Genomic DNA, 13,953 nt, shown 5'->3' with positions numbered 1-13,953 from the left:
TTTTGCTCTTCCTCTGCTCACTCACCCTGGATGACTCCATTTCTACATTCCACTTGGGCCTGACGACATAGTCCTTGTTTGATGGCATTGGAACTCTAGCGCGGGCACAGAAGCCAGGATCTCCAGGTCTAAGAGCCCTGAGGAAGGGAAGAAAAACTAATTATTTAGCTGGCCACAGGAGTCTAAGCGAGATTTCACCCTTGTAAACCCAGGCCCATCACATTCAGCTGCAATGTTTCAATCCCCTGTCATCCCACCATTATACTGCTAGTGTGTGAACTACTCACTCTTCAATGCCAATTTCCTTTTTATATGAATTCTTGCTTCTCCTTGGCTTCAGATGTAATCATGCCCTGTCCTTTCCAAGGCTAGTCTCAAGAAAACTTTGTTTTTAAATTTCTATGTATGAGCATTTGCCTTCATATATGCACATGTACCACTAGAAAAGGAAGTCAGGCCCCTTGGAACTGGAGTTACAAACAGTATGAACCACAATGTGAGAGCAGGCAACCAACCGTAGGTCCTCTGCAATAACAGCAAACGCTCTTGAGCCATCTCTCCAACTCAAATACTCCAAATCCTAAGTTCTCTAACGAAGTCTTGAGAGTCACTAGGCGATGAGGAAAAATGAGGTTGTCTAAATGACAACCTAATGGAGAAAACTTTGTGAGGTCACTACAAATTCCCTTGCAGTTATAAGAAGTAATAGAGAGACCCCAGTGTCTCTCTCAATGGTAACAACTTTCCAAACTATAGTGTATCACAGTGAGGACACTGACACAATCTACTTTTATCTTATCTCCTTCCCATTTCTCAGTTTTTCTTGTACTCATTCATGCTTATATTCAGACAACTTTGAAAATAACCATGCCACACTAAGATCACAATTCTTAGTAAGTAAAGCCCTTCTGTCAGTGTCTGGGCATTTAAGCCATTCAATCTTTAGGAACTCCCCCTAGATGTATGGAGAGCAGACTTATACCTGCTGGGAGTAGGGAGCAAGCATCTATACTCTTCCCTCCAGGCTCTGTTCCAGCGTATAAGAACACATCTTCTCTACTGGGTCTTTGGCTACACTCCTCTGCCAAACTGGTTAGTTCATTTCTTATTCTAGGCTCTAAACTGAACATTCCCCCCAGCTATGGAGATAACCATCAAATCTGTGTCTAGCATGACTAGACCCCATGGTGTTGAAGAATATCTCATTAAATATCTCACCGTGAATAGCTTGAAAAATAACTTACTACTGATTTCTTCAAATCTACTTATCCTTAGTTTTAGTGATTGGTAGTATCACTGTCTCCATACTGCAGTTTAAATATTTGGTTAGAATCTTCAATTGTAAACCAACTTCTATCTAAACATGTCACCGACTCTAAGCACTACCTCCACAATGTCTTCTCAGCCTTCTGCTACCCTCTGACTAACCCCATTTAGCTGTGTCACTGCCTGCAGCCCACTGCTTTACTGTCCAAACGATGCCTTCAGAACCAGCATTTCTAATCAAATATGACAGTTTCTCACAAAGGCTCAAAACCTTCTGCTGAATTATAAAGAGAAGCAAACCTTCCACAGCCTGACCTGGGCTCCTGCTGGTCCACACCTGCATCTCCAGGACTGTCTCTTACCACACCTGTCACCTCACACTGCCGCTGCTTCAGCACATGCCCTGCCATTCTGAAACCAGGACGGCACACGTGCCTACACATCTTGGTCTATCGCCTTTCATGAAACTATACTTGACAACACGGGAAAATTTTAAGTTTCTTTTGTATTCTTTAAGCTTTAAACTAAAAGAATTCTAGTACTTAGCAAGCAGCCACAAAATACTTGTTAAGTGAACTATTAATTCTTCAGAGCACCCAATATAAATTGAAAAAAATCACCCTTTATCAATGGGAACACATAATTTAATACCATTCTTACAATGAAGTAAAAACAGAGATGCTCTATACATGCTAAGGAAAATCAAGGCAAAACCCTTACTTACTTTTCCTCTCCTGTCAGCACCTTCTCCAAGTCTCTTCGCGGTGTCTGACCACCAGTGCTGGGAAAAGAACAAACAAGTGAGATACCAGGATCTTAAATCCTTACAACTAGGAAAAGCACATCCAACTATCAAATTCATACCAAGGAAAGTGCCTTTCTACTGAATCACAGAAACCATGATGTGTGTGTGCATGTGAGGGAGTGCAGTGGTGGTCAGAGGGTAACTTTCCTTTCTGACTTCACTTGGGTTCTTGGGATCACTCAGGCTGCCAGACTTGCACAGCAATTGCCTTTACCCTCTGAGCTGACTTGCTGGCCTGAGAACTTGTAATCGTTTTAAAGTATTGTTCACCTTAATACTCATTCATGAAGCAGGTTTCATTCTGGGTGATCTACACTAACTATACTTGTAACTGATAACCCTGCCCTCAAGGAAGTATCCAGAAAACTGAAAAATTGAACCAACATTTTTTCCCCCTAGAGTTTTGGAACTGGGACTGAGAAAGTTGTTTTCTGCAAATGGCTAGAACACTCCAATCTGTAGCACTCCACCACTGTGTCCCAGAAAGGTCCTCCCGTACACACTACATGAGATTTCACGTGTGCATTCCTACCTGTTCCCTCATACCTGCTCAGTCTCCGTCGCTGAGGCATTTGCTCTAGATCCCTCTGCTCCCTTTCTTCTCTTGTCATTCCTTTATAGTTTGAGGTGAGACCAAATATAGGCCGAGACCACTCGTCTGCAGTAAGGAAAATAGTAATTATTTAGCCTACAAAACAGCATTTCTCCTGGGTTGTTAAATAATCACACCCTAGTAGTGGGCAGTATTATAGGCATTTATAGAGCATTCCTTTTTAAAATGTGGAGCACAGGAAGGATGAAAACAAACCTAGAGTTCATAATCAATATGTACTTCAGTTAGGACCCAGACCTCTCTGGCATAAACAGGTAAGTGTAAGAAAAGGTCTTGGAGGCAACCCACAGCAAAATGGCTTTCTTGACAGTAGTGCTCTCTACATAGCCTCTCATTTAATCTTTATAATAACCCAAAGAAAACAAAGAATTACTAAAATCTCTTTATTACACAGGTGGAGGCCAAGCTTGAAGATTAAGTCACTAGCTGAGGATTTGCAGGAAGGCAGTGGAGTCAAGACTATGAACTAGGCATGGTTAATTCCAGGGCCTGCATTTTCCTCTCTCCATGTTCTTGGTGCACAGCTAGAAGCCATATGCTTTTAATCGCTGTAGTTAATACTGGAAAGCATATTTAAATAAACTTAAGAGCATTTTAAGTCTAAGAGAGAAAAGTTAGTACCTGTACATAGGCACTAAAATTCTTCTATTCCACTTTACTAAATCATTTTAAACAAATACTGGTAAAAATACAGTTTTTACACATGCACATCTCTCCCTCTATAGACATTAACAAATAAAAAGCAAATTTTACATACTGATTAATTTCCCTGCCATATCCTTGTTGGACCTTGATTCCTTAGGGTGTTTATACAGATACATCACTGCTCGTCCAATCCCACTATGCTTCAGGGTCTCCTGGCTCACACTAGGTAGCTGGGGAACAAAAACATGCATATTAACATGCATATTAACATAAAACATGCACAATATTAACAAAATACATGCATATTAATTACTCAGGAGCTAGGGGGCATGCTAATTTAGAGATCTTCAAGGCCTTATTTGTTCACATTAGAACTAACACAAAATTCCATTTTCAGGATCTATAAAGACATGGAACATCCTTTGTGCTGACATCAAAAGTCAAGATTTCAGTATTAGTGAAGTAAAATATAATAATGCAAGGAAATACCAACTACGTATACTTAAGAGGACAGCAGTTCTGCCCAGGCCTTGGAATCCAACATACCTAAGCCTCAATCTATGCACAACCGCCAGCTAGCTGCATGACCTTAGATAAATCCTTACCTTGTCTTGTTTTCCTCATCTACAAAATGGAGGCAATATCCCTATCTTACAAGTTTATTGTGAAAGACCAATAAGCCAATACAAACACAAAGCATCTAGCACAGTGTTTGACACACAGAGGTTCTTTCAAGTTTCTTCAGATGTCAAGCAGGGTATCCTAATCATACAAAAAGGGAACCCAATTAGAGATTCCAATTCAAGTTTATAATCTCTAAATGTAGTACACTTTCTACTTCAATTACCTCTCTACTTGCTCACTACTGGACTGCTCTTCCAAGAAACCCATGGCTGCACTAAAAACTCTTTCCTTGAAAGCTGTCATCAACCAAATTTTATAAGGTTTTTCTTTTTATGCTCATTTTATTTAGTATGGTCTCTTTTCCCAAAACCCCCTTTCTGGCAGACTGTAGCTAAACAAATTTATAAGGAAATGGTACAAAATACAGGTCTCGACTACAGAAAAGAATGAGATATTTAATGAATTAGATTATCTGTGCTAACCTCTTGCAGAATCTTCAACAGCTCCTCCCGAATCTTCAGTGCAGGCAAACTCCTGTCCGGCAGAGGTGAGAGCCATTCTTTGATGGCAGACATCACGCCACTGTCAATAAATGTTTCTTTAAGGTCCTGCCTGAAATAATGATGATGAACATGATCATAATGCCAAGTCTATCACCCTCTGATTTTACTTACACAGTGATGTTTCAAAAAAACTGCTTTTAAAGAATTATTTACATACTCAATATTTACTCAACCCCTTTTTCCTAGTTTCAAAAGCAGCATGAAAGTTAGCTTACACGTCAAAGGTAACTCACTAAGATATGCAGGTTTTACAAAATAGATTAAAACTGGTATCAGTGATACAGATAGTTAAAAAAAAAAAAAAAGCCCAATATTCCAACTTAAAAAAAAAAAAAAAAAAAAAAAAGAGGCTGGAGAGGTGGCTCAGCAGTTAAAGAGCACGGGTTGCTCTTCCAGAGGACCTGAGTTCAATTACCAGCACCCACATGGCAGCTCACACCTGTCTGTAACTCCAGTTCCAGGGGATTTGACACCCTCACACTAATGTCCATAAAGTAAAATTAAATAAATTATTTTAAAAAAATCAACCTATAGGTCATTTCAGAGTGCGGAAAACAGAACTGTGCTATTCTCTGACAGAAAACAAGGAAAATATAGATTTCCTAGCAGGGGGAACAATATTTCAATCGAATACCATATTTAAATTCTGCTTTGTGCAATGGAATGAATTAGAAAATTTGGCGATGGAGAAGTTTTCTAGTTGGATCCCCAGTGTGCTAAGGCATTTCTTCAACTATCAAAACAAGGCTGTGACTTTATAGAGAATTGCCCAACAAGGACTTGGGAAGAGCGCCATTCAAGAAGAGCAATGACTGACGAATAGGGTCAGATAAATCTACAGCACAGACAGGCTGCAAGCAATAGCTCCCAGGCTTGCTGTTTCCTACCACCTTGGGAAAAATACATGAAAGTTTACAAGGTCTCAATTGTCCATAAATGATAAAATTAGTAAATTTCCAGGTTTTCTTTAATATTACCAGTTTTCTGTCTGTTCAAAAAGCACTAAGGCTTAAGAAAAATTCATGAACCGGGTGGTGGCAGAGCATGCCTTTAACCCCAGCCCTCAGGGGGCAGAGGTGGGCAGATATCCGTGAGTTTGAAACCAGTCTGGAAGTTCTAGGACAGCCAGGGCTACATAGAGAGATCTTGTCTCAAAAAACAAAGATTTATGAAGAACCATAATTGAGGAAAATTTACTCATCTCTAATTTTTTGTGGTCCAACAGAAGGCCATAATTATTCAATAGTTCTAAAACAATAGTGTACAGGTTGAATATCATTTTATAGGTCAGAATTTGTTTGCTTTCTTCTTGTTATTTTTTTCTGTGTAGCCTTGGTCGCCCAGGAACTCACTCTGTAGACCAGACTGGCCTCAAAATCAGAGATCTACCTGTCTCTGCCTCCAGAATGCTGGGATTAAAGGAGTGCATGCACCACCATCATCCAACTTGAATATCATTTTATTAAAAGGAAATTTTTTTCCCCAAGAAAACAAAATACTTACTTTTTAAGGTGCATAACCACAGTAGGCAATAAAGTTAATTTTTTCAGTGCTGGCTTTTTTTGATTATTCAATTGCCTGTCTTCCTATTCAGAAAACAGAACACCCCCCCCCACAAAAAAAAAGGGTTTAAAATAAAGCAGCATTACTCTTAATATGCAATTATAACAACCACTACAATTCTGAACCTCAAAATAGTTATTCAAAGAAAATATAATTTTCCTGAAGGAAAAGGATGAGCTATTTTACACAAAGCCAAACTCCTTATCTGTCTAGTCAATGAAACCCATAGTTACATTGTTTTTTAACTATCAGAACAGAGAGGGATAATTTCATTGATAGTACTGACAAGTCTTCAAGGTTTTGGAGTTTACTCAAGGAACAAAATACAGCTGGGAAGGGCTGGAGAGATGGCTCACTGGTTAAGAGCACTGACTGCTCTTCCAGAGGTCCTGAGTTCAATTCCCAGCAACCACATGGTGGCTCACAACCACTTGTAATGAGATCTGGTGCCCTCTTCTGGCCTACAGTCATACATGCCGTATACATAATAAATAAATAAATCTTTAAAAAAAAAAAAAAATACAGCTGGGAAAGTCTGCTTTATCGTCAAGAATTATCTTTCCATAAGTAGGAGGGTAGGACCTATTGCCAAAAAATATTACTTGGGTAATTTCTACTTTTTTTTTTTAAATCATAAAATACTATATTCTACAAATATACAACAGCATATCCAATGTTCATTTCAACAAACAAACACAGGGTTGGTCTTCATTTAACTATATGTCTACCTATTTCTCCCTTCACCCTTGACCTGTTTTAAATAAACACAAGACAAATCATCAAAACAATGGGCTATCTCAGCAAGGGGCTGGTGGTGAAGCTCAGTCATCGAGCATTTGCCTTTGGCGGCCAAGTGCCTGGGTTCAGTCCCCAGCGCCTTGGGCTGGAGAGATGGCTCAGAGGTTAAGAGCACTGACTGTTCTTCCAGAGGTCCTGAGTTCAATTCCCAGCAACCACATGATGGCTCACAACCATCTATAATAAGATCTGGTGCCCTCTTCTGGCCTGCAAGCATGCATACACTATATACATAATAAATAAATCTTTAAAAAACAAACAAACAAACAAACAAACAAACAAACAAAAACCAAAAGTACCTCTGCAAGTGTTTCTCAAGGATCAGAATTTATTTTTTAAAAATATTTACCAATTTTTAATAATTTGGATGGATACAGATATATATTTCCCAGTACACTGAGTCCGCTGCAATCTCTTGATCAGGGGCAAACCAACAAATGACTTTATGGCATATTTTATATTTGAATAGACATCAACCTTGGTAGTGGACCAGGAGCTATGACAACAAACCTCCTATTCACTTAAAAAAGATTCAGTTTTACTTACCATTTTTTTTTCTAACCATGTGGCTAAATTTTGGAAATTAAGATTATTTACAAGATTAAAATTTAGCAAGTACATACTTTATTACAGAAAGCAAGATACCTTTTTACAGCAGCCTAAGGTTAAACATTTAAAGAAAGAAGATGCCACACCATCCATTTGGTGGAGGAAAGAGCAGGTAACCTAGAAGCGACATCTTACCTCCGCAGCTTCATTCATCTTTACGATCATGGCACTCACAACGTCATCTGCATCACTAATAAAAGTGCCCCCATCTCGATTTCGTCTGCGTTTGCCACACATGTTCTTTTTCCGTTGTAACATCATCTCAAAATCTGACAGGAAGTCCATACTAGGCAGTAACACAAAATCAAGCTCTTTAATCACTCACCTTTAATTACAATTGAGAACACCAAACTGTCTAGTCTTCAGTCAAAGAAGTGCTACTTTGGTTTTGTTTTGTTTTTTTTGAGACAGAGTCTCTCTACATATCCCTGGCTGTCCTAGAATGCACTCTGTAGACCAGGCTGGCCTCAAACTCACAGATCCACCTGCCTCTGCCTCCCGAGGGCTGGGACTAAAGGCGTGCGCCATCATGCCTGGCGAAGTGCTACTTTTTAAAAAAGCTCAAATACGCATAACTTAGTACCACAAGAACAGTGAATGAACCTTACACTTTATATCTAATTCCTGCTCTATAATACTGATAAATATGAATCACAAATAGGCCTCAGTTTTCCACACACCACATTCACATCTGTCACCTATTAGCTTGAGAATGAACATTTCAAGTCCTCAGTCAGGAGCATATTCAGTTGAGGTATACTGCTTTTTTAGGAATAGAATATTTGAATGTTTTTGTCTTATGAACCATGACTAGAAAAAAATGGAAAAAAAATCAACTGTTGCTGTTTAGTAATAAAGAGCACAACTCAAAACAAAGTTGACTGTAGGCATGCTAAGTGCCTGACCTTTACGGCCCTCATTACTTACACTTGAGAGGGTGTTACCTCACTCTGCCACATGCTAATAAATTCAAACTTCTAAAAGCAGCACCCTGCTTCTTAATTCTTGCACATCACTGAAAGTATTATATACATTTCTTAAAGTATAAGCTTTACAACTGTGAGCAGTTGTAAAGAATAAATCACCCGGCCGGGCGGTGGTGGCGCACACCTGTAATCCCAGCACTCGTGAGGCAGAGGCAGGTGGATCTCTGTGAGTTCGAGACCAGCCTGGTCTACAGAGCTAGTTCAGGACAGGCTCCAAAGCTACAGAGAAACCCTGTCTCGAAGAAGAAAAAAAAAAAAAGAATAAATCACCCTATTCATGGCATCATCTTTTTCTGGACATGGTTCACAACTATTTTAACAAAAGTAAGTTAAGTATAATTAAACAGCATTTTGGTATTGACTTTAGATTTATTTCCCCTGTCACCCAAAATGAACTTTTTCCCCTCCCTGAAAAAATTTTTATATTGTTATTTTTTAGTAGAGTTTATCTTATAAGAAATAAATTAGAAGTGTCATATAGTCTATAATTTAAGACATCTGAGCATACAGCAAATAACAGCAAACAACTCCCTGACACTATTTGAGGAAGTGAAGGGAGAGAAAAAAAAACAAAAACAAAAAAAACCCTCTTCCAAGTCTGAAAACCTAGATGAGAAACAGGAAAGCTCAGTAGTCTGTACCATCAAGACCTTTCTGGGGTTGAAATTTCTAAAAACTAACAACAAAAACACTCACTGCTTTCCTCTCTTTATGTTATCATCAGAGTCGGAATCTTCCGCTTCTTTTAGCTGTGTTTCACTCTTCTCTTCCTCCAAATCTTCTTGGTTAAACCCCTAAAGGTACAGTGAGTTAGCCCAGTCACCATAACCACCTTACAGATCTCCTTCTGCAAACACCTCCCGATTTCTCACATTAAATAATATATCCACAAAGGACAACGAGCACTGATTAGGTATCAAAAGGAGTGTAGCAAAAGCTCCCTCCTTAGCCACCAGTGTGGGGAGTTTGCTTGGTTCTAGAAAAGCCCATACTCATGTGAGTGAGCACTTTCACGCTTTAGCGTCTCCTTTTAGTATGCATAGGTCAGTGTACTCTTCACAGAGGGTAGGAGATACGGTCCTGCACTTTCCAAATTCTACAACCTAAAATACTTTTATTCTTTGTAAGGCTATTTCACTTTTTACTATTTCACTGAAATTATTAGAGAACTGCTACCACAGAAACGAAACAATTCACAGTTAAAAGGAATAGTCCCATCTTATACTTACTGTAAATTCCTCTTCTTCTTCATCACCAGATTCTCCAAATATATCTGCAATAAGATTTCTAGAAAACCAAATATAAAAGCACTCATCAGCTTTCTTATATTTGCATATGTACTGTTTTTCACAAACCAGGTATTATTTATGGGTCGTAAAATGAGCAGACTTTAGGCATAAAGTTCAACAGGCTTTAAACAAATGTATACACTCATATAACCAGTGCCCTAATCGAAGAAGCCCATTTCCCCATAGCCTTTTCTCACATAGTACTCAACCCACAGGTGAAGGTGTTTTGCTTTGTTGTTCCAAATACTCTACTGACTGAGCCACACCTCCAGCCCCTTACAGCCCTTTTAAATGAGCCCTCCACCACCAAGACCCAGAGGTAATCAATCTCTGACCCTAGCACCATGAATTCTGCCAGCTCTTAAATGTCATGTAAATGGAGCCATAACACATTCCTTTCAATCCCCTCTGGTCAACATATTATTTGAGACCCACTCATGTTGTAGTGTGTGGTAATACTTCAGCACTGACCCTGACCCTAACCCTGAGACCCACTCATTTTGTAGTGTGTGGTAATACTTCAGCACTGACCCTGACCCCGAGACCCACTAATGTTGTAGTGTGTGGTAATACTTCAGCACTGACGTCCTAAAGTCAAAGCCAAGCAGTTAGGCAGCTGAGGTTTTGCACCTCATAAAGTCCCTCTTTACTACTGAAGAGCCCTGGAAACCCCGTTCTCACTTACTCTTCCTCATTGCCTGATTCACTATCACTCCCAAACAGATCCTTCTCTTCACTCTTCTTTACAGACGATTCTTCTTTCCCCACGTCCTCTTCACTGTCAGATGCTACTGTCTTCTCTCTTTTACTTGATTTGTCTGATACAACATCACTATCAGAGTCGTCAGCATCAGAGACAACTCGACTCTTCTTTGCCGCTGTTAGAAAATAAAATCATTCACGTTATTTTGTTTTTTTTTTAATTAATTATTTATTATGTATACAATGTTCTACCTGTATGTATGTCTATAGGCCAGAAGAGGGCATTATAGATGGTTGTGAGCCACCATGTGGTTGTTGGGAATTGAACTCAGGTCCTCTGGAAGTGCTCTTAACCTCTGAGCCATCTCTCCAGCCCCCTATTCACGTTATTTTGTTATGTGTTACTAATTGTAATGTGCTGTGAAAATGTGAGCACTGGAAAAAAAAAATCAAATAGTTAACAACTGGTGTAGCTCAGTAGTAGAGCATTTGCCTAGCAAGCTCAAGGCCCTGGGGTTCTATTCTCAGCTCAAAAACATGTAAACAGACACAACGATAGTCATTTTATACATTTTCTGCTACTTTCCCTAGGAAGGAGAGGCTAAATGATAAATCATCAATGTAAGTGAGCATCAGTAAGCACCTTTCCTTTGGGGACTGAGAAAACTTGAATACAGTCTGCTGGGCAGAAGGGACATCCTTTCTGTGCTGTGCAGCCTTCAATCTAAACTGTGAATTCCCCATGTTCCTTCTGGTAGTATCAGACTTCTGGGTAAGACAGTGGACCTTAGGCTGCTTCTGTGAAAACCAGTGAAGCCCAGATTTAAATAAGAAAAAGCCAAGTGTACCTCAACAAGAGAAATAAAGGAAAGCTTGGGAAATTCTTGAAGGTAAGACAGGACTCTGGAAAGAACAGGAACAAAGACAAAGAATACAGAGCAGCCAGCCAAACACTTCCAAAAAGTAAGCTAGATGAAAGCCAGGTAGCCATACCCTCAGGGCAATCTACAGCTCTTATGAGCCCCAAAATCAGTTGGGGTTTATTAAGACAATGATTCTTCCAGAGGAAGAGAAACCTATGAATCATAGGGCAACAGCCAGGCATAATCTTCAGAGAATCTTTGTTAAAAACTGAGCTACCCCAGGGGCCTGAAATCAGGAAGATCCACAGGTCTCGGAGTTGCGGTTTGGCTTGCCGCCACCCCTGCTGAGGGAGGGCCCAGAGAGGCAGTGGTAGAAAGGAGAGCTGGATCATAATGGACCAAAGGGTGCAGGCAGCAGAAGGCTGCATCAGGCTAGGAAGTGAGTAAGAAAAGACAAGGAACAGATCTCATCTGTGTGAGCTGCCCCAGGGTCTGATAGCTCTGAGCTAGAGCAGCAGATCCAAATGTGGAACCATTTATCTGTTGTTCCCTGCTCTAGAGTCCAAGAACTCTGAAAGCCAAGAACTTGAGAGCCACAGTTGCATCTCTCTAGCAGTGTGATCAGTACTCAGGAGGCCTTAAAAATAGGAACTTGGCCTGGCAATGGTGAGGCATGCCTTAATCCCAGAACTAGGGAGGCAAGTGGACCTGAGCTCCGAGTTTGAGGCCAGCCTGATAGAGTTCCAGGACAGCCAGGGCTACACAGAAACCCTGTGTTGAAAAACAAACAAAAACCATGACAGAAAATGTCAGTGCTGTGGTTGCTTTCTACACTGCCAAGGAACGTGGAGCCTTCCCCATTCCAAGCCAGAACAGGCAGCCAATCTAGGTGGAACCATTTGGGGAGTCTGGTGAGGATCGGGAACCTGCCCAGTCCACAGACTGTGGTATGCCAAGCTCAGTGTGGCCAGTCAGAGGCTCTGATATACCAAAATGAAAGAAAAACTGAAGATAACTCTGATAGACATCAGATACCCAGACAAATCACAACACCCACATACACAGAGCATAAACTAAGTTCAACTGACCCTCTCCTGTTCACAGAAGTGGCAATCTTCAATTTTTAAGGAACCATAAAGAAACTATGCCCATACGGCAACTTTTTTCTTTTCTTTTTTCATGTAATTTTTTTCTCCTCCACATTTAAGCGGAATTTTTTATTGTATTGAATTTTTAATTTTGGTTATTCTCCTTTACATATTCATTGAATTTGTTTATGCATTTTTTATTACCACTGTTGAACAGCATTTCCTCTTTTCCTTAGTTTCATATTTTTCCGTTTGGCCCCTGTGTCTCGGTCTTTCCTTACCCCATCATTAGTAGTTCTGGCTTTACCTCACTGGCTTTAAAAAAAAAAAACAAAAACCCAACATCTTTTAAAATTCCCATTCTTCCATTTATCTGATTTTGTTTTGAACACTCTCATTACTGAAGCGTTTGTTTTGTCTTCAGCGTCTGTCTATTATGCCTTCCTTCACGTCACTGACTACCTCCACACTTGCCCTAGGTAATTTCCAACTTCACAGACACTCCACAGTAGCTGTACCATTTCCAGTCCTCCGCCCACTGGTGTATTACGTGCAATGGCTAATCTCAAGCCTCTTTCTAGATCTCGTGTGGTCTGATGATGTCACTGCTACAGCAGTCCGTCCCCTTCTCACTTACTGATACAGGACTGAGCCTTCAAGAGCAGACTGTTCAGTAAAATGACTGCCGTCCCCAGACTAAGAAAGATATCCGAACCAGTAAGTCTGTAAATCACTACAGAAATACAATACACATACTGAAGCAGCTAAAATGCCAGACAAAAATTTCAAAACTTTTCTGGTAAAAATGATCAATAACCTGAAAGCATACAAAGCAGATAAATTAAATCCACTCCCAGAGAGCTGAGTCAGCAACACACAGGAGAAAAAGTCTACAAAATAGATAAGAAATCTGAATGGAAAAAGCAATACAGAAGAAAAAGCAAGAAAACTTGAGATTTTAGGTGTGTGTGCGTGGGGGGGGAATGTTAGAAACACAAACTCAGTGAAATAAATAATATGACTGTATGTACAGTGTTTTCTCCTGTACCAACTGTCATTATAGAGGAGTGTATTTCTTTATCTACAAAGACAAGTTGCATAAAAAGGTATTAAGTAAAAAGTATTACTTGTAAAAACGGAGTCTGGGGTAGCAAAATTATGGTCTCTAAACAGAATCCCTCCAAACCCTCCTGTAGGTGGGTACTCAACAAGGTTTAACATTTAACAAAGACAAGGACTTCTGAAGCTCATTTCCTGTCCAAGGGGAAATGTGAATTAGCAGTCACAGAGAACCCCAGCTCAGAACTATTTTCTTCAGTGGTGGAACCACTGGTAAGGTACGTGACTTCTGTAAAGTAAACCTAATAAAACTCATTTGGTTATAAAAACAGGACAAAAACAAAAAATGTCCATAAGAAGGTATGAGGGAGCAGTGGAAGTGGGACAAGACAGGATAACGAGGTTAAGTGTGATTAATATCCTATATACTTGTATGTGAAAAGGCCATGACGAAACTAACATTACAACTAATATACGCTA

General features: G+C 39.8%; 1 protein-coding gene across 6 annotated transcripts in view; it reads right to left on the bottom strand.

Annotated features, from left to right (window-relative positions):
- Iws1 (interacts with SUPT6H, CTD assembly factor 1) overlaps positions 1 to 13,953 on the bottom strand; it is a 44,151-nt gene that overhangs the window by 15,758 nt on the left and 14,440 nt on the right. For 5 of the 6 annotated variants that reach the window (XR_009375366.1, XR_009375367.1, XM_059246680.1 and 2 more), the window contains exons 4-13: positions 10,447 to 10,639; positions 9,702 to 9,759; positions 9,169 to 9,266; positions 7,622 to 7,772; positions 6,020 to 6,102; positions 4,436 to 4,565; positions 3,442 to 3,559; positions 2,618 to 2,729; positions 1,991 to 2,047; positions 26 to 137 (exon numbers count right to left, since the gene is read on the bottom strand). Coding sequence is in view for 4 of the 6 variants with exons in the window: in XM_059246680.1 (XP_059102663.1) it covers positions 26 to 137; positions 1,991 to 2,047; positions 2,618 to 2,729; positions 3,442 to 3,559; positions 4,436 to 4,565; positions 6,020 to 6,102; positions 7,622 to 7,772; positions 9,169 to 9,266; positions 9,702 to 9,759; positions 10,447 to 10,639 (1,112 nt within the window). In the remaining 2 variants the exon portion in view is untranslated. Of the gene's footprint in view, positions 1 to 25; positions 138 to 1,990; positions 2,048 to 2,603; positions 2,730 to 3,441; positions 3,560 to 4,435; positions 4,566 to 6,019; positions 6,103 to 7,621; positions 7,773 to 9,168; positions 9,267 to 9,701; positions 9,760 to 10,446; positions 10,640 to 13,953 lie in introns of those variants that run through there. The other variant, XM_059246681.1, reaches the window with a different exon arrangement.

The sequence above is a fragment of the Peromyscus eremicus genome, chromosome 19 (genome assembly GCF_949786415.1).
Source record: "Peromyscus eremicus chromosome 19, PerEre_H2_v1, whole genome shotgun sequence".
NCBI classification, from domain to species: domain Eukaryota; kingdom Metazoa; phylum Chordata; class Mammalia; order Rodentia; family Cricetidae; genus Peromyscus; species Peromyscus eremicus.
The sequence above is the reverse complement of the archived record's forward strand: the minus strand, read 5'-3'. Positions and strand labels throughout refer to the sequence as shown.